Below are 26033 nucleotides of genomic sequence, written 5' to 3' on the forward strand. Positions count from 1 at the left end.
CATCTTGCATTCAACGGTGTCATGTTCATCTATTAAATTCACTGTACTTGGTCACACTCACAGGAGGATATGGAAACAGGCCCTATTTTTAAGGCAATCGGCATCGTCACATAGTTTACGCTTCGCATACCCAGTGTAAAGTGAAGAAGTGAAGACCAGCCGGGCTGCTGTGCACCGCCAACACCCTAGGGAGTTGTGTGACACATCTGAGTACTACTGGACACCACTTTCCCCAAGGCATTATGAATTTTAGTTAGGGACCATTATTTGTCCTTCATTCCTTTAGTGATGAAATGCTAATTCTCCAAACTGGTTTACAATATGCATTTAGGTACTTTGCCCACCTCATGTTGGCCTTAGATATCTCTTCCATATCTGCTGCAAATATCTACCCTCTAATTAAAGTGGTCTACTCATAAGCCAGACACAAATTATTCATAGTAAATATAAAAGCCACCTATCTCTGGAAAGCATTTTACAATTTTAAATGGCTTTTACCTACATTATGTGATCTTTGTAACCACCCAAGAATGAAGAAAAAAATGGCTTTGTAGGCTACAGGTATAACTCAATGGAGTTCATGAACCAGCTCAGACCAGTACCTCAAAGGCACTGTGTCAGTATGGGAAGAGAGGAGTTTTAAAGTGTCTATGAAGTTTACGGTCCCTGCTAAGTGTGCAGAGTCAGTACTAACACTGTTTAAATAGGGAATGGAAGTCTATCCCAGCAAGCCTAGCATTAGGGAGGCTGAGGCAGGAGGATTATGAGTTCAGGCCAGGCTACTCTGTACAATAAGACTGTCTCACAAAATGGAAGTTTCTCTGATGTTCTTTCAGGTATAGCCTCTGTGACCGATACACACGAGGAACACCTCACAGAGGTGCTGAGCACAAACACCCACACTCCCTTGGTTACTTCTGTCTCTTAGCACATGGCTGTCAGATGTCACAGGCCTCCTATCACTAATTCTCCACGTCAACATCTAAGATCCCCCTAACCAGAAAAGGCCTAAAGTGGTCAGTCAGTCGCTAGAGACATTACCCAGAGTGGCCAAGAATGCAATGAAGCACTACCCAGAACACCCTCCTGCTTTGTTACAATACACACTGCAAGACGCAAGACGACTGGACGGAGCCTCCTGTGCTCAGCACCGCTCCGCAGACCCTGGAGGCCTGAGGACTGTTTGACCCCTGCCTCACCGAGCCATCTGCCCTGCCACAGCCTTCCTGTCCTCACACTGCCTCTCGCTGCCCTTCAACCACACGATCTCACTACCACGTAGAGCCCCGGAGGAATCTGCCCAGGACAGGCTACTTTCCAAGACCTTCACTTTCTCCTTGGTGTCTTGGTAGAAACGCCGCTGCTGTAGAGAATGCTTTGAACATTTAACTAAAGCACCATCCTTGAAAAGACTCAGCGGTTAAGAGCACTGCTTGTTCTTCCAGAGGTCCTGAATTCAATTCCCAGCAACCACATGGTGGCTCACAACCATCTGTAATGGGATCTGATGCCTCCTCTGGTGTGCAGGCATACATGCAGACAGACACACACATACATAATTTTAAAAAATAAACATTCTTTGTGGGCACAGCAGTTTTTCCTGGCTTCAACCCTTTGTACACATTAGCTCTTGTAAACCACTTCTTCACGAGCGCAAGCTAGTTAAGGTTCAAAGCTCACTGAAGTCACATATGTGGTATCAGTGTATTTTTAACTACTACATTAAGGTATAACTCGTACCTTACAAGCTGCTCATTTTAGCAGACAAGTCAACAGCAGTATGCATGGTTATAGTTATTTAGCCATTACAGTTTTCATCACCCATTAGTGATCACTTTCACTCCTCAGAGCACCTGTCTCTGGAACTCACCGCTCTATTCTGTTTAGAGACTTGCCATTCGGGGTATCTCATATAAAAGGAATCATATGGACGTGTTCTACGACAGATCCTCTATCACTATTGTGCATGCTGAGGAGTGCCACGCACACATGGGAATGAAGGCAACTTTTAGAGTTGGTTCTCTTCTTCCATCATGGGGCTTCTGGGACTCAACCCAGGCCATCAGACTTGGACAGCAAGTGCTTCACTACTGAGCCACCCCACCAGCCAATGACTATTTTTTTTAACATATTGTGACATTTATCAGTATTTCTTCAAACTTACCACCTTCAAGGCAAACTCACAAGCTGTCCTGTGACCTCTACACCTCTCCCTCCCCATCTCTATCCTCTATCCCCTTCACACAAGCACACACATAGTGAAGCAATCACATGCCACTCACACACTTCACACTAGAAGCAAATTTACCACCTCAGACGGTATCTTCCTACCAGCTGATGAATATGCGAGGGATAATATATACTATCCTTCGGTCTTCTAGGTCAGAACCAAAAGTATTTAACTTTTGATACCAATGTTTTCACTTTTTAAACTCTTGAACAAGAGGTTACAGTTATTTCTTTCCTGTAAGTAGTCTGAAATTTATTTGTTAATTTAAGATTTATTTACCAAAATTCCTTTAATCTTACCTAAAAGCCAAGAATGTCAAAATAAAAATTTCTCCCAAATAAATGAATCAGAATAAAATGCTATGATTTTATCAAAATAACACATTTATAAAAAGCTACAAGAAGCTCTGCAGAAGCTGACTCTTATTCCTATGACAGTTCAAAGATCTGTATACACATTTCTCTCTTGCTTGATCAATTTTTTCCAATTATCGTCATCATGTGCCAATTAATCATACTGTCTTGGACAGACATAATAATGACACTGACAAGCCTCCTCTCAACTCTTAATGATTGCTTTCTCATAATTCGGGGTGTTACTTTTTTGTGTTGTTTTTTGTGACAGGGTTTCTCTGTATAGCCCTGGCTATCCTGGAACTAGCTCTGTAGACCAGGCTGGTCTCAAACTCAGATCCACTTGTATGTTAACTGCCTCCCAAGTGTTGGGAGTAAAGGCCACCAATGCTCTGCAATTTTACTGTTTTATTTTATGAGTGTTTGGTCCTTGCAGAGGACAGAAGGTGTTAAGTCTTCTGAAGCCAGAGTTACAGACGGCTGCAAGCCAGTATGCAGGGGTTGGGAACCTGACTCTGGTCCTCACATGAGCACAAGTGCTTATCCCTCTCCAGCTACCTCTATAACATCCTGCTCCGAGTTTTACACAAGAAATTAATTGCTTATGCAATTTTGGGGTACATATTTCAGAGTCTTCAATCTTGTCAACACTTGTATGACCCTAATCACTTAATCATACCAGGGCTGAAAATTAACTATATTCTCTTGGCAGTATTAGGAGAGGGATGCACCCCAAGTCCAAACTGAGAAAGTTATTCTAAGTCCAACAACTGTCTTCCCTCTACCACTCTCCCTTCACAAGGCTCCACCCCTTTAGTCAAGTTCATCTCAAGCGCGAGCACACTCGTGCCTCTGTATCTTCACCCCACAAATAACTTTTTAAAAATACACTCTTCCTTGATCTGCCATTCTTCCTATGTTTATCTCAAGTACCACCCAAAGGCACTTTCTCTAGTTCCAGCCGGATACACAGAGAGAAAGCTACGTCAGAGCAAAACAAGGATTTAAAGTCAAGTCACCAGTGTGAGGCAAATTCACCACATGGCCACCTGGAAGGGATAAAACTGTACTGTGAGAAGTCCTCACACTACTACAGGAAGGGAAGCCTGGGCTGTTAAATCAACCTGGAACCAAGCACAGTGAGCAGCAGATACAGGATGCAATGTGTTTGCACAACTCCCTTTTCCTCCACAAAGCCTATTGACCACTTAAGTTCCGTGATCATCCTATCCTAATGCACAAATAAATGAGATCTATCTTGAAAGAAAGTGAGCAGTCAATTTCTCTAGACTGCTCAGTGCTATCCTGAAAGTCTGTTCCACTTACGGCACTTGCCTATTTGTAGGATGTAAATGTATCTCAAAAATGGAGTCTCTGCATATCTTTTATCAAAGGAAGAAGTTGCTCCTGTGAAAAGTTCTCCTGCAGAGAAAGGCACAAAAAGGCTCATTTCTTACCTTGTGAGTTATCCATTCCCGTCCATACTGATATACATTATTTGCTGCGGAATTAAGAGCTCTTTGGACCACCTGAGCCTCAGGAAGCCAACTGAAAGAAAAAAAAAAAAAAAAGAAAAAGCAAAGAGTCCATTTTTAATATATTCTTCTAACAATGCTTTGAATTAAAGCTACCAATAATAAATTATTGATTGATCACTACCACAGAGAACATATGATGCCCAGGCCTAAAGATCCTGACCCTGACTCATGGCTTTGCTTTATAGCCTGCTAAGATCAAGACCTATGCTGCCAACCTACCTCCCAGCCTCTTTTTCATTCTATTCCGTCTGGTTCCTCTGGTCACACATTTCCTAGTTCACCTGCCTAGTCAGCAGAGAGGACATGATTCTGGAACACTGAAATACCCAATATCCAACAAGATTCTCAAAGTATGGGTTATGGACAACCAGCACTAACCTTCCTGGAAGCCTGTTAGAGATGAAAATGCTTGAGCCCAGTTCCAGACCTACTAAAAGAGAAATGTGTACCCTAAGAGACCCACAGACCTAAGGTAACGCAGAACCAAAATATCCAGAAATTAAAAGGGTGATCTTATTATTTTCAATCTATTACCCACCCATCTCTTTATGTAGAGTCTCTTCACAAAAGTCTGGCCATATTAAGAACTGTAGTCTTCGAGTTTCACTTGTTCTACAGTAAGAGGCCTCCCCTATACTTCAGTCAAGAAGCCTTTTCATATATATACTCGATGCTTTCCAAAACCCAGCAGTACTTTGTATACTCCCCAGGCTGTCCATCAGTGTTAGATACCTATGGAATAATGTTAGTATGCCCTGGGTAAAGATTATCCTTGTAGTTTTCAAATGCCGATTTGTGTGCACCCATATCTGGTTGCAATTCTTTTTTTTTTTTTCGGAGCTGGGGACCGAACCCAGGGCCTTGCGCTTCCTAGGCAAGCGCTCCACCACTGAGCTAAATCCCCAACCTGGTTGCAATTCTTATTCTGAGACTCTCCTCTATTTTGTGTAAACATTGCTCCCCAATTATTCCCTGATTGGTCAATAAAGCTATCTGATCAGCCAATAACTGACCTGGGGAAAGAATAGGGCTGGATTTCCTCACGGGGGGGGGGGGGGGGGGGAGTGCGGGAAGACTGAGATAGAAACGGGGCATGGGGTGGGGGATTAGCCATGGGTAGAGAAACCAGGAGATACCATGAGAAAACAGCTTGAGCAGAGAAAGCCATAAAGTGCAAGTATCTCTGGGATGTTGGCTGGGGATAGGCAGACTATCTTAGAGATTAAAACAGTCACACTGCTCAGTGACCACTTGGTAACTAAAATACCCGCTCTTGAGTATTTGGGAGCTGGCTGGGTTAGGTCAGCCTGGCCTTCACAGCAGTATCCTAAGTACTTCCTCACCACAGCCTTCAGTTTATCAAGGCTCTGGCAAACCGTACTCTTCTCTTCTACTGGAGCTGCACCAATGAGTACTGGTCCATACAAACAGATGCGGAACTAGGTCACCCATGTGTATCCTTTTCCAAAACAGTATTCTTACTTGGCCCACTCTGGGTGATTTGCTAGAGTTTCATTAATCAGACTACTTGTGACTTCAATCATGTGTACACTCTCTTGATGTACCTATAATATGAAGAGAAAAAAAAAATGTCATTCAAAATGTCTTTTTCTATTATTTTTATAGGATCAAATAATTACATAATTTAGAAGTAGGTATTTACAAGTTGCTAAACAGTATACACTGTTTTCAAGAAGTTCAACAATCTGCCTTAAAAAAAAAAAAATCCAAACACAACTCCTAGACAACTAGTTCCCAGTGTAGACCTAAGTACAGATTATGTCCGTGTTGCAGCTTCATATGCAGCACCAGCCCTGTGCACAAACACAGCGAGTCCACAGATGCGCAGACAAACGAGCCAGAGCATGGCTGTGTGTTCTGCACAGAGAAGCTGCCACTGGCTGGCCTGGCTTGGTGGTTTGAATAGGAATTCAAATTCCCCAGAGGTTCACAGATTTGACTGCTCAGTCATCAGGGAGTGGCACTATTTGGAAAGGATCAGAAAGTGTGGCCTTGCTAGAGAAGTGCGTCCCCGGCGGCGGGCTCAGGCTCTTCTCTGCTGTCATGGATCAGGATATAGCTCTGCGCTCCAGTACTATGCCAGCTGCATGACAAGCTATGCTCCACACCATAAAGACAATGGACTAAGCCTCTGAAACTGGAATCAAGCCCCCAACTAAGTGCTCTCCTTTGGAAGAGTCGCTGTGACCATCGTGTCTTCACATCAATAGACAGTGACTAAGGCACTTGCCCAGTAACTAACAAATGAGCATACAAATGAGATACAGACGGGTAAACCAAGTCAAGAAAATGGGTTTTTTACCACTTTAGTTTTCCTAAAGTTTACACTTCTTAGAAGCTTCGAGGTGCTATTTAACATATCAACCACAATTTACTTCAAGCTAATACTGACTTACACGAAGTAACTGCTCATCAATACAGCTTCATTTCCCAGCCCTTTCTTTGTACTGTGGTATACATTACACATAACATACATGAGTAGTTCATCTTTCTATCACAATGTACAACATGTTTTCTTTAAATAGTTACAGAATCTAAAGAGAAACTAAAAGGAGGCGCTGAGAGATGGCTCACTGGTTAAGAACATATGCAGCTCTTGCAGAAGACCCAGTTCAGCTCCCAGCACTCATGTGGAGACTCATACCTATCTATAACGCTGGTTCCAGGGGATCCAACACCCACTCTGACCTCTGAGGAAGACTGTGCATACACATGCACACAAAATAGTCATATACATAAAATAAAAACAAAAAAACTAAAATAACGGGGGAAAAAATCTAACATTTCCATATGCCCAAGTATTAGCCCATTCTCTCCTATGGAACCAAGGAATCTGCAGCTTGGTCTCAAGTGGAAGCCATTTGCCTGTCTAGTTGTTTTAAAGATAAGCTCTGGCTATGTACTCTGGCTGGGTGGCTGGTGGGGCCCACTACCTTATTTTAACTTCCCTAGAGAACACATCTGCCATCAATTAGTTCTGTCTGCTGTGACTTATCTGGAATAGTTTTATCTTGCCTTTACTTTTTGAAGGGGAAGAGAATCAAGTGGAAACTGAAGCCAGTGTCTTAAACAACACTGCCATACTTCCAGCTCCTTAATCTTTATTTTTCAAGAAGAGATTCATTAAACATAAAATTCCTGTTGTCAGGCTTCTTGTTCTTCGTCTTTAACTTCACCCCTTCGTCTTTTCATGACTGCTCAGTAAGAAAACTTGTCCTAACTGTTTTGTTCCCATGGTGCTGCAGTTACCTCCACCAAGAGGTCCTCTTTATCTCTGGCTTTCAGCAGCTTCCCTGGAGCGTGCTGCGGTATGGGTGTCTGTGTTCATTCTGGGGGCTGTTGAAATCTTTGGCTATTGTGAGACTCTACTTCTCTCGTCTTTCCCTTCTCAGCTCTTGGCATGCCAACTGCATGCTACTAGAAGAAGACTGGCTTGCATCTCTGAGGCTCTGGTCACCTCCAACTAGACTTTGCCATTACTTTACAACCACGACACTGTTGACTTTTTCTGAAAAGATGTGAACAGACACTTAAACATTCCACACTGACAACAGACAAATGAGTCTGCTCAAGTTCAGCTTAGTGAACCAGCAAGTTTAACATGTGGGTGAGGGTTCCCTAAAAGAGCATGGACGACTATAAAGGCAGCTACAGCACCGACATGAAAGGTCGCATCCCTGTCTCAGTCATGAACTCCTATATTTGCAGGCAGAGAGCTCTGAGCGCATCTGAGGAGCTGCCTCATTAGTCTAGTACAGAACAGAAATGGCCACACTGCGCCTGAAGGATGGCATTCCACAGCACACACCAAGAACACAGGCCACACAGAGAAAGCAGACAAAAGAGACTGCACCAAACATGCAAACAATTCCTTCAGAAGAAGCTGCAGAGTTTTGTTGCAGAATAACTCAAAGCTAACATGACTCTAACTGATCATTTTCCAATGGCTTTAAGTGGCATTGGTAAGAACTTGATAGTTTTCTGTGGAGAGGAAATTACTCGACAACCTCAGTCTGATGTTGCCCCTAGGATATCCTAACGAGGTCAAACCAAAGGATTTTCTGAGGAAGTAAATGTATGACAAAGGTGTATTCCAGACTGGGGGTGAAGCTCTTCACTGAGCCAGGAGAGTAGAGCTGTCACTTACTGAACAGAGGAATGTGGGAAGAACAGTTTCTGATGTTACATTTGAGGAACCTATTAGTCACTCAAGTGGACACTGTCTTGTATTCCAGAAAATGGCACCTTTACTGGAAAAAAGAAAAGCCAGAGACCAAATAGGGCTCCCTCAAAAGTTCAGTCCACGTAAATCCTAGACAAGAAATGGTTCAATCCCCACAGATAAAGCTGAGGGAAGCAGAACGAATGCACTGCAGCGTGGAGCAAGTAAGGAGCCTGACAGAAGAGCACAACCGAGGAAACGGGCAGAGGCCTATGCAAAGGAACAGATGGACAAAGGGACAAAGAAGGAAGAGGGCCAATAGACAAAATTGCAGAGAAGTCCTGTGTAAACAGCCACCTCAAGTAAACATGGTAAAAAGACAGAGAGGTCATGTCTGTGCAGTTGCATGAAGTGACTACATGTAATTACTACCTGAAGAACAGACAGGATCAGCAATGAGACAGACAGAAAGACAGAAGTGCTAATGGAGTCTGCTGCAGGGGAGAAAGTAAATACACTGTAACTGCCTGACTGAAGAACAGAACTTCTGAGTGGTGACAGCTCATGATAAGCACAATGCAATGCCTTAGCAACTGTTACCCTCGTCATCTACTGGTGACAGTTACTACAACACTGCAAGACTGTTTGTTAGAGAAGTTTTGATGGCCATTATTTCATGTAAGCTTCACCATACTCTGAAACAGAACACCAAAATCTGAAGTGGAGTCAAACAGATAAATAAGGATAAGAATGCACTGAAAATGTAGATACACTCAGCAAAGGCATCAGAGCAAAGGTACAATACAGCGGTGCTTCTTGAGGACATCAAAATAAGAAACTACAGCTGAATCTGAAAAGGAAGAAATAAAGACCCTATGTGAGCTGCCACACGTACCGAGTGCGACCTCCTTCCCTTCGGGAGGGAAGGTTAGTGGTCACAGCTTTCTGAGAGTCCCCTTTGGGTCCTGATGCAGAGAGAGAAATGGCCACACCATGCCCAGAGGACAGCATTTCAAAACAGACACACAGCACAGCAGCAAGGACAAAAGCAGGTACCTGGACTGCACCAGACTTAAACACCCACAGGAGACCAGTGAGGCAGCAGGGAAGGAGCTAACGTCAGTGCAATGTGCGCCTCTTCATGGAGGTGCAGAAGACTGGGGCGGACAGCCACCTGAACCCAGGGGTCTGAGGCCAGTGTCTGCAGCGCCACCAGAAGACATCAAGAGAACCCCAGGAGAAGAGAAAGAAGGGCACTGTACTAGCTGGATCAGGAGTTACCACACTAGTTCAGAAGCCTCTTATTCTATGGCTGGGAGCAGGGATTATTTTCAGGATCCTTTTATAAAAAAAACTGCACTTTCTTCTTAAGACCCAATAACCAAATAAAATGTATACAAATAAGATTTAAAAAGAAAGCATTCTAGGCAGACTCACAGAAAAATTACTAATGTACAAAATGGAAATACTTAAGTAGGCAGAGGTACTTCTGACAAGCCAAATGATATTTTCCATTTGCTTCTGCTAGCCTCTTCTGCATACGCAATCCAGCAACAAGGACTTTGTTATAAAAGAATACTGGTTAATGTACTTTACCTTTGCAGTCAGGAGAAGGGCTAAAAGAAGGGTTCCTATTACTAGCAAGAATATGATGAAAATGCTAATAATTTTATCTAACATCTTCTCCAACCAGATGATCATCTGCATGGAAATAAAAGAGGAGGATTACTTATTTTCAAAGTATCACTTAATAAACACATGTGTGTACTCAAATATCACAAATACAGTATACTCAGCCTTGCAAAACAAGCAACAACATACCGACTAATGCAGTAAAGCTAGAAGCAACTTTAGAAAGTTAAGTATTAATTGCTGCTGTTATGTGTGGAGTTCACTACTGTCATGGCTATGTAAGGAGAGTCAACCAGAATGCAATCAGTCCACATGTACCCCTGAATTCCCGCTATGCTACATTCACACTTCAATCTCTAACTCATGCGGCCTGGTAAATACATTCCCAGAACTAGGACACTCCCTCAGTTGAGCTTGTTCATGAGGCTGTCTTCTTATCAGTCAACATAGATGGCTTGAGAGAGAGCATGCTCCTTGTAAAACATCTCCTAGATGACACAGAGAGCAGGAGCAACAACAGACAGCATCTACATTCCAGTGGGTCATAAAGACTGAGTGCTGATGTATGTAATACTAAGGCAGGGGTAACAGTAGATTCAAGGCACCAGACCTACTGAGGTGGATAGTAGGCAAGTGAGTAGTTTTTTGTATTTGTTTTTGTTTTTTAAAGTGAACGTATGTTTAAGGCTTTAAATTTTCAAAAAGCTAAGTGTATGTGTTTATTTACTTGGGGGTACACACAGCTGCTGGTCTGGGGTCAGAGGGCACGGAGGACAGGTTCTCTCCCTGCGCCGTGGCTCTCCCAGACTGAGCTCAAGCCACCTGGCCAAAGGTGCCCTTACCTGCTAAACGATTACTGCAGTTCCAGGGCTTTTAGATTAAGATATTTCACAGTAAAATACATGTTGAAGTCCTGCTATTCCACTAGAAGCTTCTATTCTAATGGAAACACAGGCTTTGTGACATGATTCTAACTCAATGAAGTATCTAACCCGCAGCATAACCCCTATTCCTTAACTAATAATTAAGTTTAAGCTTTCCTTAAAATGTTGTTTGACTGACATTCTGTCTTTACTGGAAGATCTCACTTTTTTACAACTCCAATAATCCTGCATCTTAAGCACATTTTGGCTTTAGAATATGTAACAATGATAATTTCTACACTTCCTGCCATGCAAAGCCACCATTTAAAATTCAAAGTTAGACTTAATGAGATCAATGCTAATGTGCCACTGTGCCCTTCAACCCAAGCATGAGCTATGATACTGCTTAAGTTATTCCTAATTTAAATTGAATTATGCTCACTATACAGTTAGTCAAATTACTAAAAGCGACAATTTTTTTTAAAAAGTGCAACTTTTATTATTTATTTGTTCAAAGGTTAAACTCTTCGAGTCTCCCATGAAGCACACTGGCCTTCACTTAGCACCAGTGAGCTCAGACACAAAAAGTTAATCTATGATGTTGACATTCAAGAGCTTCAAACAGAAATGTTAAGCATCAATGCATGCTATCAAAGCATCAGAGACAATGCAGAGAATTTAAAAAAACAAAGAAACAAACAACAGGTTTCTAAGGTATGGAAGGTCAGGTGTGTTACTGTGAAGAGAAGTTCTAAAATCAATGAACGGAGAGGTTTGCACATCAGGGGGCTCCTGGGGCAGGCAGGTCCCTGGGGAAAGGCTACCTCACTCCTCTCTAAAGCTCTACAAGCCAGGAATATGGGCTGTGTAATAAACACTTAAGTTTATTTCAGAGTCACAACCAGATTTGTTTCCAGGAACAACAGCTTGTAAAAGTACAGAAAACAGCATCCTTAATAGCATGGTTTTAAATGAAAATAATCTGAGAAAGCATGGAGCCCTAACCTCCTGCCAGGTGGTTTATTTAAACCTTGGCATTCCACGCATAGCCCCACCACAGTTTCAAACTCAGACTTCACAGCTTAGAGCAGAGTCTTCCTGACTCCAGCTTAGTCAGAAACAAGGCTGAAGGCTCCAGAGACTCTTGTCCTTCCCGACCTGCTGAATATGAAGGGGGCGCTCTTGCAGAGGGCCCAGCTCAGTCCCAGCACCCACACGATAGCTCCACTGTCTATGAAGCAGTTCAGGGAATCCAATGCTCTCTTCTGGCAGCATCAGGCATGTACATAGTGCACATTTATACACCATGCATACATACATACATACATACACACACAGACATATGTAATGCAGGCAAAACACTCAGACACTTAAACAACAGGCCAGTAGAGGTGAATGAAGGAAAAGCAGCAACTGCTGAGTGTGTGAGTGAAAAAGAGCAAGAGAGACATGGACAGAGGGTCCTGGACAGCTGGGTCTCACTGGAGTGTGGGGCAATTTCTTTCCAAGGAAGCTGATCTTCCTCTGCCCATGCTCACACTGGGCAAAGGCAACAAACTACCACCATGCTGCTGGGCCGTGGAACACACATGGTCTCTAGGAAGTTCTCCAGTCTTTCCAGGCCATGACCAATTAATAACCTTTAAGGTTTTGTTCTTAAAAGAAACTGCTTTAAAATGCTGTGGTACATATTTTAAATATGAAAAGATGATGTACTTTTAAAACTTAATTACACTAAGCTCTACTCTAAAACTTCTACTAAGCCAACTGGCTTTGCATATCAAGCTTTTAAGGAACTATAATTCCTTATGCACTGCTCTAGAACACACACTCTGCTTTTCAGCATACATAAGGCTCATAAATTAGGTTTCCCAACTTATTTTTAGTTCACTGAGGTAGAGCTATAAAACTTAATGAATTTATTTCTTTCTTATCTTGAAGAAAATTCACACCACAAAATTTCAATACACCCCAACTGGGGAAACATACAGAACCACTTTACTTCAATTAAAGTTAATAAAATGTATGTTACACTCTGCCTCTCTCTCTCTCTCCTTGTATCTCTCTCTGTCTCTCTCTCCATGTGTCTCTCTCTGTCTCTCTCTCAATGTATCTCTCTCTGTCTCTCTCTCCATGTGTCTCTCTCCATGTGTCTGTCTCTGTCTGTCTGTCTCTCTGTCTCTCAGTGTCTGTCTCTCCGTCTCAGTGTCTGGCTCTCTGCCTCCCTTTGCCGGTCTCTGTCTCTGTCGGTCTCTCTCTATATATAGATATATAGATATATAGATGTATCTAGACTCTACATATAAATAGAAGATAGGTGGACAAGTAGGCATGGATGATAGAGGCATACAGACATTTATACACAGATTGATGACAGACAGACAAATACACTTATGTCCTATAAACACTAATTTATAAGTAATCAGTCATATACGACCACATACATGTGGGAGTAGACAGTGTATTTTACACATTATTTGCTTGCAATAAGTTTAAAATCTCAAGTGATGCCAGGAAGGGAAAGAAGAGGGTAAATTCTAATCCCCATATTTAAATGTCATATCTGCATCTAGCAGTGTATGACAGTCTGACATGCTCATGGCCTGAATTTGACTCTCAGTACCACAAAAACAAATACAAATAAGTAACTAAAAATTGAACTATGTGCCTTCACCTACACCCACGTCTTTAAGGTTTGTTACAGTTTTTATTGAACCTGAGTCTTGTGTGTAAACAGGACACATACACATGATGCCACCTCTTGCAAACATGTCCTAAAAATCTGAAAGCCAAATATTGCTCTATCTTGACTAAATCTCAAAGGCACAACATTCCTTACACCTATAGACTGGCTTTAGGAATTTATATGAAATCTGCTTTTTACAATCCCATGCCAATCATGGAAAATGGTTCCTACAGAAAACCTTCATGACTCATGAAACACAATTTTGCAGGCCATGACTACAGGTTGTCATTCATAAATAAATAAATAAATGTTTCTGCGATACAGGAGTCCTAATTAATTTTTGTCACCTTGACACAAGCTAGAGTCATTTGAGAAGAGGGGACCTCAATTGTGAAAATGTCACTATTGAACTGGTTTGAAGGCAAGCCTGTGGAACATTTTCATGACTAGTGGTTGACCTGGGGGGTTGGGGGGCCCACTGTGGGTGGTGCCATTCCTGAGGAGGTAGGTGGTCCTGAGTTAAATAAAAAGGCAGGCTGAGCAGGCCAGAAGGAGTAAACCAGTAAGCAGTATTTTCCTCCACAATGTCTGCTTCAGTTCCTACCTTGATTTCTCTTCATGATGGACTGTTACTGAGACATGTAAGAGGAAATAAACCCTTTCCTCCCCAAGTTGTGCTTTACCACAGCAATAGAAGTCCAAGCTAAGACAATTAAAAAAAAAAAAAAAAGAAAAAGAAAAAAAAAAAGAGCAAAAAATTACTAACCAAGAAATAAGATAAATTCAACAAGTGCTTTTACAGATTTGTCAGTTTTTAAAACTTTCTGTGTCGCTTATAGAAAAACTAGCAATAGAGTCTCTTTACTGTGTAACTTAATGTGTCTCACACACAAAGGAACCAGCAGCTGGGTCTGATGGTAGATGTCTGTAGTCCTGGCACTCAGGAGACTGAGGCAGGAGGATAGAAGGTGGCTACACAGCGGGACCCTGACCCAAAGAAAGAGACCAGAGTTGCCACACTAGAGAAAAAACAAGGAAATCCATTTCTGGACAGAAGGACTACAAGATATAACTTCTTAAAAACCTGACAAAGGGATCCATTCACATCCTAGCAGCTTGGTGGAAGTTTTAGTAAATGACTGACAGAACTCATAGTTTTTGACCTTCCATAGCTTATAGTTAAAGTTTTTAAAACAAATCTTAGTTTACTATATATGGACAGAAACACAGAATGAGAAAGGAGATAGTGAGGGGTTGGGGCAGGGTGTAAAATTCAGTAGTGACAACCATACCCACACGTTTATTACCTTCTTATTTAGCCAGTGCCAGAGCTGGAGGACAGGGAGTGTGAGAGAAGATAAGAAGAGTGGGATATCATTAGAGAATGCAATAACAGCACAGTCACAGAGCAGGGGGGAGCTGTCAGGAGAGCTCGGGTAGGAAACGGTGTAGTACAGAGCTTTCACAGAATGCTGCTTTATGATCAGGAGGGCGGGATGGCAACTACAAGCTCTACTGTAAAACTCCCAATCCACAGCCGCCATCCTCTCCAGGGCGGAGCCCTGAACAGCCAGTTCCACCTAACTGCTGTGCTCAGGTCACTTTGCTGACACTTCCCCAAAGCTTCCCTTTCCTGTCACCAGGGCTACAAGGGCATTTTCACTCAGTGCTCCTACTAGGTCAGACAGACACTTCTCTGTAAACACTGAGTGACAGCTAGCACTCAATACATCAGACATAACCACACTGTGAGGTAAGTGCTATTATACCCATCTTAATGATAATGAAACCAAGGCAGAGAAGTTAAGCCATCTGTCCAAGTCATAAGGTTTGTAAATAACAGATGTGGGACTGAAAGCAGAGTGCAGATTTAGATTCCATGTCCTTTAACTACCAAGTTCTCAGAAATTACTATCCCTTGGCATTAAGCTGCGCTGCACTCTCTGGGGGTCTATGACTGGTTAAGTTTCCCTGTAACTTAGCACAGTATCTGACAAACAAAAATCACTCCAAAACATTCCCCTCTCAGCCACCACCCCATTACCTAACCTTCTCTGCTTTACAAGAAAAATAACAACTTATTTCATCTAAATCCACTCTATCCTCATGTGAACCATAATGCTAAGCCTTAAATTTGCATGGAGAATCAGATACAGTGCACATTATCAATGGACTGTTCAAGCCACAATATACAAACACCCCACTGGAGCAGCCCAATCATACGATACCTTGCTATCAACTTTTAGTAAGAACTTTCCAAGCCCAGTAATTGGCCAAGGTGCTAAAGCCTCCTGCCGCTCCTTCAGGAAGCTCTCCATCACCTGCCACCATGCGCGGCAACGTTTCTCCAGGAAGCCCACCACTCCAAAGTGAATCACCAGCTTTTTGATGATCCAGACTATAAAGAAGATGCAAACAAACACAGGAACACGGATTTGAAAGGCAGAACATAAAAATGTTCCCTAGCTTCCATTCTAAACAGTAAAGCTAGTACTAAAACAAGATCATGGCAGAAGGGAGCGAAAGGACCACAGGTACTAAAGAAGAAACTGGCCAGGCACACTTTCAAGGAAGCCCCATTAGCTGAACATCACCTTCATGAAGCTGAATCTCAGGATGAGACAGGGCTCAGTGTCCAGCCTACAAACATGAACTAAATGGCCTTCATAGCTTCCCTCTTCCTGATTAAGGAAAACTGAGCCCCAACATTTACTGATTTCCTTGGCCATTACAGCTGCTCTTCCCCATGGCTTTCTACCACGACAGGATTTCCAACTGTGCTCCTGTTTCCTCATGAGATAGTGCTCTGAATAAAGGTCAGAGTTCAGCAGAAAGTTAGCTGTTAAAGCCAACGAGAAAGAGGCCAGAAGAAGGGCTACTTACTTATTAATGAGGGTGGGCCTAGGTAATGATTTCTTTCCACTAGAATTTCTTTAACTCCTGAAACCAATATTCTTAATTCCACCTTTATAAGCTGCATGTCAGTGGTGGTTTGTAGAAGAATGGTTCCCATAGGCTTGCTGGGTGGTGGCCTTTAGTCCCAGAATTCAAGAGATAGAAGCAGGGGATCTCTGAGAGTTGAAGGCCAGCCTGATATACAGAGTGAGTTTCAGGACAGCCAAGGCTATACAGAGAAGTCCTGTCTTGAAAAACAAAACAAAACAAAACAAACAAACAAACAAACAACCCCCCCCCAAAAAAAAACAGCAAGAAAAGAATGGTTCCCATAGATTTAACTTCTTGCTCCTCGACTGGTGGAACTGTCTGGGAAAGATAAGGCAGTGTGTCCTTCCTGGAGGAAGCAGACTAGGTGGAAAGCTCCAAGGTTTCAAGAGCCCGTGCCATTCCCTGCATGTGTGCATGCCTGTGTGTCTGGGCCTTCTCCACCCTTTCAGAGCTGTTCTATCAACATCTAAGTTCTCAGCTGCTACTCCAGTTTCATGACTGCCTGCCTGCTGCCACGCTACTCACCATGATGGTCATGAAACAGTGAGCCTCTAATTAATGCCTTCTTTTATAACATGTCTTGGTCATGGTGTTTTCTCACACCAATAGAAAGGTAACTGACATAGTATGATAGAGCAGTTCTGTAATTCCTTCACTAGATTTTGTTTCTCTGTCTTTGAAGCAGGGTCTGTTCATATATCCCTGGCTGTCCTGGAACACTCTGCAGCTCATAACTGTCTGAAACTCAAGTTCTATAGGATCTAGTACCCTTTTATGGCCTCTGTGGACACGCATATGTGTGCAAACACTCATACACATAAAATAAATGCAAAAATACAACTACCTTAAGATGGCAATAAAATTATACCAAATATTCAAATCCCACTGCTAAAAGAGGAGAGAAACAGTCTGGGAAAGATAAAACCATACTTAACCAAACGACAACCTGCAACGGGCACTGGCAGCAGCTGTACGATCCACAGGTTCAGCCAGAGCTGGACGGCAATGATGGCCCACACAAGAGACACAAAGTAAATGTCACTCGTTTTCTTCTTTCTGAGAAATGTTCCCATCTCAGGCCTCTGTCTGCCCAAAGTAGGTGAAGGAGAAGAGGGTGAGGAACGAGAGGAGGAGGAAGAAGAAGCAGACGGTGCTGGAGGAGGTTCTCCCTTGTCTGTGGGCTCTAGAAAACGGCAAAGACAGAAAGTCACACACTGTCTTAGTTCACATGAGAAAACAACAATACAAAACATACCACACTGGCAGTGAGGCAGGACTGCACTGGGTTAAAGAGACAGAAGACTTGCACGGAAACAAACCTCCTGCCATCAGGGCTGTGGTGTAGGGGAATCAGGTTTGCTGGGAGACAGCAAATATTCTACCTTTCCCTGTACACAAGTTAGGTATTTTCTGAGATTCATCTTTAATAATAATATGGATGCTTTGCCTACATGTATCTATGCACATGGGTCAAGGCTAAAAGTGAAGCAGACAATAACATGCTTTTGTTTGACTGTGCTCTGATCTGAAAACTCCAGGTCAGGGGAACGACAGATGCCAGAACAGTAATTCTATATAACCTTAAGTATCATCCTGCTCCACTTTGGAAACACAGTTTCATGTACAAGAAAAGTAAGAGTTCCTACTTCACTGCATGGGTCCCTCCTAAATTTTTCCTTCTTTAAATATGTCTTAAGTCAGTTCTTCAAGAAAAGCTTGCTATATGGGGGATAGAAAAAAGGTTTAACTGGTAAATTATTTGGTACATAAACATAAAGACCTGGGTTAGGATCCCCAACATAAACATAGAAAGGGCTGCAATCCCAGTGCTCGAAAAATAGGGACAGAGATCACTGAAGCTCACTGGCAAGCAACCAAGGAAACCTGATAAGCTTTAGCCATGAAAGATGTTACTTCAAATAATAAGGTAGAAAGTGACTAAGAAAAACACTGGTATCAACCTCTGGCCTCTACACACACACACACACATACTAACCATATACACTTTAAAACAGCATTTTCTGTAATATTCTCCACCTCCAAATACCCATGGCACTAATGGATGTCTTAGCACAAATTGGAACAGACTCACACACTTCTGGTCTCTGAGTACGGTACAGTGTGGCTCCAAACCTGGCATGAATCTACCAGTTGGATCTCACAGAAGCTAAACCTCCCAGAGCAACCAGAGGTCTGCATCGGGAAGCCAGGAAATATATTCAAACTGTGTTTTTACTTAAACAGAAAAAAATTTCAGGAAAAAAAATGAATGCAGAAAATGTGTAAAAGAAAAACATTGAGATACAGATAGGGAGTCTGGCTCTCGTTCTCTCTTTTCTCTCTTGCTCTTTCCTCTTCCCTGCCCTCCCCTTTGTCCTTTCTCTCCCCATCCCCCCCTTCCCTCCACGAGCCCATGGCCAGCCTCCTTTACTCCTCCCCTCTTCTACTCTTCTCTCATCAAACCTCTCCAGGTGGAAAAACAAACAAACAGACAAAAAAACAGATAGGGAGTTTGGAAGGGAAGAAAAGGCATAAAAAAAAGAATAATGTAGAACTGGCTGCTGGAAAAGGAAGAGAAAATAAAAAACCAAGACAAGGAGAGCACAGAGCTGGGTAGAACGAGGGATGGTAAATAGGAGTGAAACAAGAGAACGGGATGAGAAGTATCAGACGGGCATGTTTGACAAAGCGGCAAGGGAAAAGGCCAGGACAGGAAGCCTAAGAAGGCAAACAATCGAAAGCGTGAGGAAAATACATGAGACGGTGATATAAAACAGCAGTCAGAATGAAAGCAACGGAGGACCGCAAGCCTGATCTTCACTCTGTCCCCTCCCCTTCTAGCTCATCATGGCTCTCATGAGGTCAGTTACCTGCTGACGGGTCAGAGGGCTGGTCTTCACTGCTTGACTCATACCCTGTGATGGAGATGGCCAAGTTTGCAAGCGTAGAAGCGGCCATGGAGATCACTTGTCCTGGTAATTCTGCCCCTGTAAAGGGTCAGGGTAGGAGAGAAGAAACACAGTTTTAAAATCCTTTAAGCAAATAAGCAGGAATTCCTGTCAATTTAAACCAAAACTATTTTCAGTAGCAACAAACCAAAATGGTAATTTAGTGATTTCTCAGGCACTGTGGGTCTTTACCAAGGAAGAGCACCTCAAAATTGTCAGCTGCTAATCCCTGGACATTCTGTCTTCATGTGAGACCCTCATGCTTGTAAGCAGCCAGACACTGCACCCAAGCAAATAAATTCAAAATGCTGTGCTTTAAAAAAGAAGAAAGAAAGAAAGAAAAAGAAAGAAAGAAAGAAAGAAAGGAAAAGAAAGAAAGAAAGAAAACCACTTTACCAGATGATTTTAATGCACATTTCCACTGGAAAACATTGCATAGAGTCTTGAGAGCTCGCTGATTGAACTGTCCTACACTATCTTGTATCCTTAGGTTCCAAAACAATATGGGACAGCCCACATTTATTGTTCACAGTAATAACATTACATAAATGAAGATGCAAATATATAGATATTGTACAAAAACAGATCTACAAAGTATAAAACATCAGCAAAGAGAAAATATACCATTGGAAAATCTAAAATAACATCATTATTTGGGTCACTGTAAAATTTCTGCTGGAAAATACCGAACTGTCATTTGCACTGGATTTGAATCAAATATCTACTGGCGTGTGAGGTATGTCTTTGATGGTCAGTCTCTTGACAGGCTACGGCAGACTGAGCACACTAGCTCACAACATCAGGTTCTAATAGGCTTTCTTACAAGTTAGAGCTTATCTAGCAATGCTCCCCAAAGTGTCATGTGCAGAAGCAGTTTCCATCAAGCAAGTAGATGTGCAAGATTTGGGTAACAGAAGGACACACTGTCATTTGGAAGCCATGAAGCTCCCACACAGCAAGCACTCTGCAGGCCTGTGATTTTCTGCAGCAACTTATTCAAAGTTCCAGAGTCTCTGAAGGCTGATCTCTAAGTGAATAGCAAGCAGAGTATCCATGGCCTTCTGTCCGAAACATTCCTGGAGACAGTGACCACTTCCCCTGACTACAATGCTTCCATCTATGCCAGAGTAGATGTTTGGCTTTATAAAAATACACACAATTCCCAGATGCTACTCAGTACCTGCTACTCACACCAGCTGCAGAAGCTTCGGAACTTAAGGACACTGGACATTCTAATCACCAAGTCACAGCCATTCACACACACAGAACCTTACTTCTGGAAAGTCTGACAACTGAGAAGTGTGCCAATCATGGAGAATAAACATAACCCTTCAGTAAGTCAAAGAACTATCAGCTCCAATTAATCCCATACATCTAACAAATTAAAGACTGGTCATCTACCTTAGATAAAAAGCTGGAGCCTCAATTCAGCCATCAAAATGCAAAGCTACCAGCTTAACCAAGTCCCCCTCCATGCCCCAGTATTCCACATGAAAGAAGTTTGTTTTAAAGCACTGAGGGAGAAACTGTCACTCAGTCTGGAAAGAAGACATAAACCGCATGTCTGTGCTGGGATCTTAGTCTCCTGGCCTAAACACCCAAGCCCTTTAACTATAGCAAAAGGCAAGCTTCAGCAGAGAAGAAAAGAGGTACCTGCTATGTCTGACAGGTCCTCAGTGCTCACTAGTGTCATGTGTTGGAGGATAAAGACAAAAACCCAATTCCCAGAGTATAGTGAAGAGACATACTCAAATTTTAAAAACAAAAACAAACAAACAATAAAAAAACACATAGGGATTGGGGATTTAGCTCAGTGGTAGAGCGCTTGCCTAGCAAGCGCAAGGCCCTGGGTTCAGTCCCCAGCTCCGAAAAAAAGAAAAGAAACAAAACAAAACAAACAAACAAACAAAAAAAAACCCTAAAAACCATAAGTTAAAAAACAAAAACAAGCAACAACAAAAAACACATAAAAACCGTAAGTGACAAATTATAGCTGCCCTACATGGAGCAGGTGTTTCACTAGCTTTAAGATAAGAAACCTTACATAACCAGAAAATAAGGAAAGGGTTCTTTCTTTAAAGGATTATTTTCATTGTACATGGGTGCTTAGCCTGCACGATATGTCTGTATACCACACGTATGCAGTGCCCACAGAGGCCAAAAGAGGGTGCAGATCTCCTGGAACTAGAGATCCAGATGGTTGTAAGCCACCATGTGGGTGCTGAGAATTGAACACAGGTCCTCTGTAAGAGCAGCAAGAGCTCTTAGCCTCAAAGTTATTTCTCCAAGCCCAAAGGAAGTTTTCTTTAAACATGAAAATATAATTGATATTTTAAGAGAGGAGAGGGAATTAAACAAACACCAAAAATAGCCTTAGGATAGAAGGAAGCTAGCAGAAGGCTATGGAGAGAAGCCAACATGCAAACAATAGCCAAAGAAGGTCAGTGCGTGGAGAGCACAGAAGCTGGTGGGGCACCAGGACCAAAGAACCAGCTATGATCAGTAAGCAAATGGTATTAGGCAGAAATCATGCTTTAGTCTTTATCCAACAGGAACAGAAAAGCACTGGAATTGTAAACAGAGAGTAATCTCCTCCCTCCCTATGGAAATATAAAGCAATACATATAGACTTGTGTGCAGCTCTAAAAAGTGACCTAGTGCTTTCTACTCAGTTTCTCACAACAGCAACATCTTGCAAACATAGTGCAGCATTCCAGTCAAGCCAGTAGCAGGGACATGAGTCACACAGCAATGTCCTTGCTACAAACATCCTTGCCACTGCCCTTTCAGAATCCACACAGTGACCGCCTGCCCTGGAAATAAGTGACCAGTTCTGAGATGTACTTAAATCAATCTTGCTTTTCTGGAGAAGGAACAGAGAGAGGAAACCTGGATGTGGTCTCCAGAGTGTGGAAAGTGGGTGGATTCTGAGGAACTCCACAACAAACTTTCAGATCAAAGCCAAAGGTGCCGACCCCTCCAGATTATCCAACAGGGAACAGTTAGGGCTGAGGTGAAGATACTTGAGGAGGGAATTTCACAAACCATCTGCAGCAGAGAAAGGACAGGACTAGAGTCTCAGGAGTGTGCCCAGGAGAGATATCTGAAAGGCCCTAAACAAAATCACAGTGGGGATACCTACCTTGAACAGTAAAGGGGAGGGGGGTGGGGGAACTTCCGGGCAAAATGTAAAATAAGCCAGTACTCTCTCTCTCCTCCACAGTGAGCCCTGAACAGACTTCTGCATAGGCAATTCAATTATAAGAGGAGACTAACTTGGAACACACTAAAAAACAACTTCCATGGTGATTTTTAAATTTACTCATCTAAGACGAGTAACATAAGCGACCAGGACTTTAACCTCAAATTCAATGTAAAGCTAAAGCTATCAGTTACAGTCAATATGATGAAGCCTAATCCATCCCAGGAGCCTAGGTGACAGTTTCCAAAGGACTTCTCTCTTATGAATCATAGATCAGGCATTCTTTAATGCACTTAAACACCAGACACATAAAGAAACAGAACAAGTCTATCTTGGGGTTAGAAGGAGGGATTGGAGTTTAAATGAGAGCAGCAGAAACATGTTCCAAGACAAAAAGGGGGGCGGGGAGCGCAAGCAAAGGATGCCACAAAGAAAAGGGCGTCCTCTGCAAAGGGCGTCAAGCAGTCCAATAAGGTGGAACACAGGCTTAGGAGAGGAGTACTCAGGTATTCGGGAGACAGAGACCAGAGTGGAAAGCCACAGTTTCTATACATGGAGGAAGGCTACTTCAAGGGCTGGGGATGGATGCAGGTGAGGAAACAAGAGGACCTGGGCTCAATTAATATGTGGGTGGCAGTAGGAGAATCCTTGACAACCACAAGCCCAGTCTCCTTATCAGCAAAGTGAACTCCATATAAATTCCAACGTGGATGTAACTGGGTGAAATCGCATCCTTCCTGGTGTTCTGAAGGTATACTGAACACTCCTTAGCTGTTATCAACAACAAGTACTGTGGTGGACAGCACAACTATAAACATGAGCCACTGGGGTCTACAGTATTTCTCTGTAGCTCCCGTCCTTCACCTAAGAGTACAGTTATTCCCTAGTCATACTATCCCTAGCAGACATGTTTGTATCTTCTCTCAGGGTTAAGTAACATTCAGCACATCAGACACTTAAAAGATCTGAAAAGTAAAACCAGCAAGTTAAATCAAAATTACAGCATATAGACTAGTCAATTTTCCAGTGTCAATAAAATATGCAGTAGTAAATATTCAATGAAAATTATGCAGTAACATTCTGTGACCATGAGTGATTAGAGCCTCAAACTTCAGACAAGTCAAAGGAGCAGCATGCAGAGAAAATTACCAAAAGGTACTTGAACTTTATAGACCCAAGACCTGGTAACTTATCAAGCAGATACACATTTTAATGAGCTCTATCTACATGTTATGTTTCTGTACTTCAAAAATCCCAAGGTCTGAACAGATGAATGCCAAGAATGAGATTCTAGGTAAGGTCATGGTACTAGATTTAAAAAGCAGCTAAAAATAGACATATAAACAAGGGTACAGGACCTTGGGCTCAAGGGCTGGTGGTGGGGTAGTGAATACCCAAGGTTTCAAGTATCAATCTGCACAGGGTCGGGGTCAGTATGGGGGCACTGCTCAAGCCCAAAGGCCACAGACAAGACACAAAGTCAGAGTTAATACAATTCCACAGTTAGCAGATTAACTTTTCAGTGTTAATGAGAAAACACATGATGATAGGAGTATAAATAAGAAGCTACTTCTTGATATGCTGGTCTCCCAGAGCAGCAGCAATGAGAGATAGAAAACGCCTGCTGCCGACACATGGAGGCCTGCTAGCCTGTAAGAAGGCGGCCTCCCTCACGGACATGGAAAGCACACCTGCCTCTCAGCAGCTTCTAGTAGAGCACAGGACCTGGGTATGAACAGGCTCCTCTAGGCTACGAGGCTACTGGGATAACTGCAGGGCAGGGATAAACAGCTGGCTTTGTTTCTCCTATTTATTTCTACATGGGCTTTGCTGGACCAAGCTTGTTCTTTCATATATGCTCTCCCAAGCCACTAAAGCAACTATCAGAGCTTCCCCGCAAAGGGATTTTTCTTTCTTTTTCTTTCTGTTTTTTCCCCCTGGGTTGTTTTTTTGTTTTTGATGTTATTGTTGGGGGTAGGGGGTTTGTTTGTTTTTGAGACAGGGTCTCACTAGAAGCCCTGGCTGTTCTGGAACTTACTCTGTAGAACAGGCTAGCCTTGAACTCCAAGAGTTGTGCCTGCTTTTGCCTTCCAAGTGGTGGGATTAAAAGCGTGCAGCTCTAGCTTCTAGCTAGCAAAGATATTTCTAACTATCACTAGCAAAAGAACAGCTGCCAGGTGTGCCGCACTACTGCTCCAGGCCAACCATCTTGGCCTAGATGAAGCCTGGTTTTCCTAGTTTTTAAAAAAGATTTACATGGGGTTGGGGATTTAGCTCAGTGGTAGAGCGCTTGCCTAGCAAGCACAAGGCCCTGGGTTCAGTCCCCAGCTCCGAAAAAAAGAAAAAAGAAAAAAAAAAAAGATTTACATTATCTTTTCTTCACTTTATTTTACACTTAAGAGTATTACGGCTGAATGTATGTCTTTGAACATGCCTGCAGTACCCACAGTTCTGGGATGCAACAGATGGTTGGTGCTGGGACTAGAACTCAGATCCCCTGGAAGAAGAGCCAATGTTCTTAAGTGCTGAACCATCTTCTCTAGGCCCTTTTCTTACTCTTTCAATTTTGGTTGTGGAGGAAGACAGTATCTGTATATGGGGGGCAGTGGACTGTGTCACCAGACAGAAGATCTAGCAAGGTTGAAGTTGGTTCAAAAACCCTGGGAATTTTCATAATTGAGATAAGGCTTTAGAACCAACTCCTAGCCAGGGTCTAACTGTCCCAGACCATGTGACACAACACCCTACTAGGAGGACCAGGACAATTAGTCATGTAGAGACAGCATCCATCCCTAACATCGCAGGCTGAGCCAATGAGAAGCATTTACCCCTAAATCCCACCCCACTGGAAAATGTTTACAGGATCCCTGTGTACAAGTAATAAAGTGCACGAGTTATTTCACCAAGAACCGTCTGAAGGCAGTGATTTACTAGAGCAGTAACACTCTAGGGAAGTTTTCTCTCTCAAGTTTCTGTTGCTAGACTTTGGCCCACCCCCACCCGGCAGGCCTGGATTGAGCTTTTGACACTGCTGCAACTAAGCACAGCCACATCCTGCCACTCACTCAGCAGCTTCAGCTTCTAGCTGCCTGCTGCACATCACCTCTGGCCACTAACTCCAGGACTGCAACCGCACCAGCAGCCTGCCCTACCCCAGCTTCCCTGTGGAGAACTGTAATATTTTGGCTATTCCAGCTAGACTAGAGCCCCTCTAGGAAGTATTAAGAGAAGCTGGGTCACCAGATGTGGATACACATACCCTTCAGAACACTGTTGGCATCTCATTACATCAGCCAGCCTGTGCAAAGAACTAACAAGTAGTCTAGCCACAGAGGATAAACTAGGACAACAGTAGATTTCTCCCAATGGGACAGAATCCAGTGGGCGGAGAAGTGATGGACCTGTGATGAGTCAACCAGGCTAACAAAAGAAAGGTAATGACAGCTACAACT

General features: G+C 42.8%; 1 protein-coding gene across 7 annotated transcripts in view; it reads right to left on the reverse strand.

Moving 5' to 3' along the window:
- Tmem245 (transmembrane protein 245) overlaps nucleotides 1-26033 on the reverse strand; it is a 76952-nt gene that overhangs the window by 36111 nt on the left and 14808 nt on the right. For 2 of the 7 annotated variants that reach the window (XM_006238188.4, NM_001419571.1), the window contains 7 exon segments: nucleotides 19302-19418; nucleotides 17378-17614; nucleotides 15714-15883; nucleotides 14793-14816; nucleotides 9901-10005; nucleotides 5604-5686; nucleotides 4041-4131 (listed from right to left, as the gene is read on the reverse strand). In XM_006238188.4, the coding sequence (XP_006238250.1) occupies nucleotides 4041-4131; nucleotides 5604-5686; nucleotides 9901-10005; nucleotides 14793-14816; nucleotides 15714-15883; nucleotides 17378-17614; nucleotides 19302-19418 (827 nt within the window). 7 annotated transcript variants of the gene reach the window in all.

The sequence above is a fragment of the Rattus norvegicus genome, chromosome 5 (genome assembly GCF_036323735.1).
Source record: "Rattus norvegicus strain BN/NHsdMcwi chromosome 5, GRCr8, whole genome shotgun sequence".
NCBI classification, from domain to species: domain Eukaryota; kingdom Metazoa; phylum Chordata; class Mammalia; order Rodentia; family Muridae; genus Rattus; species Rattus norvegicus.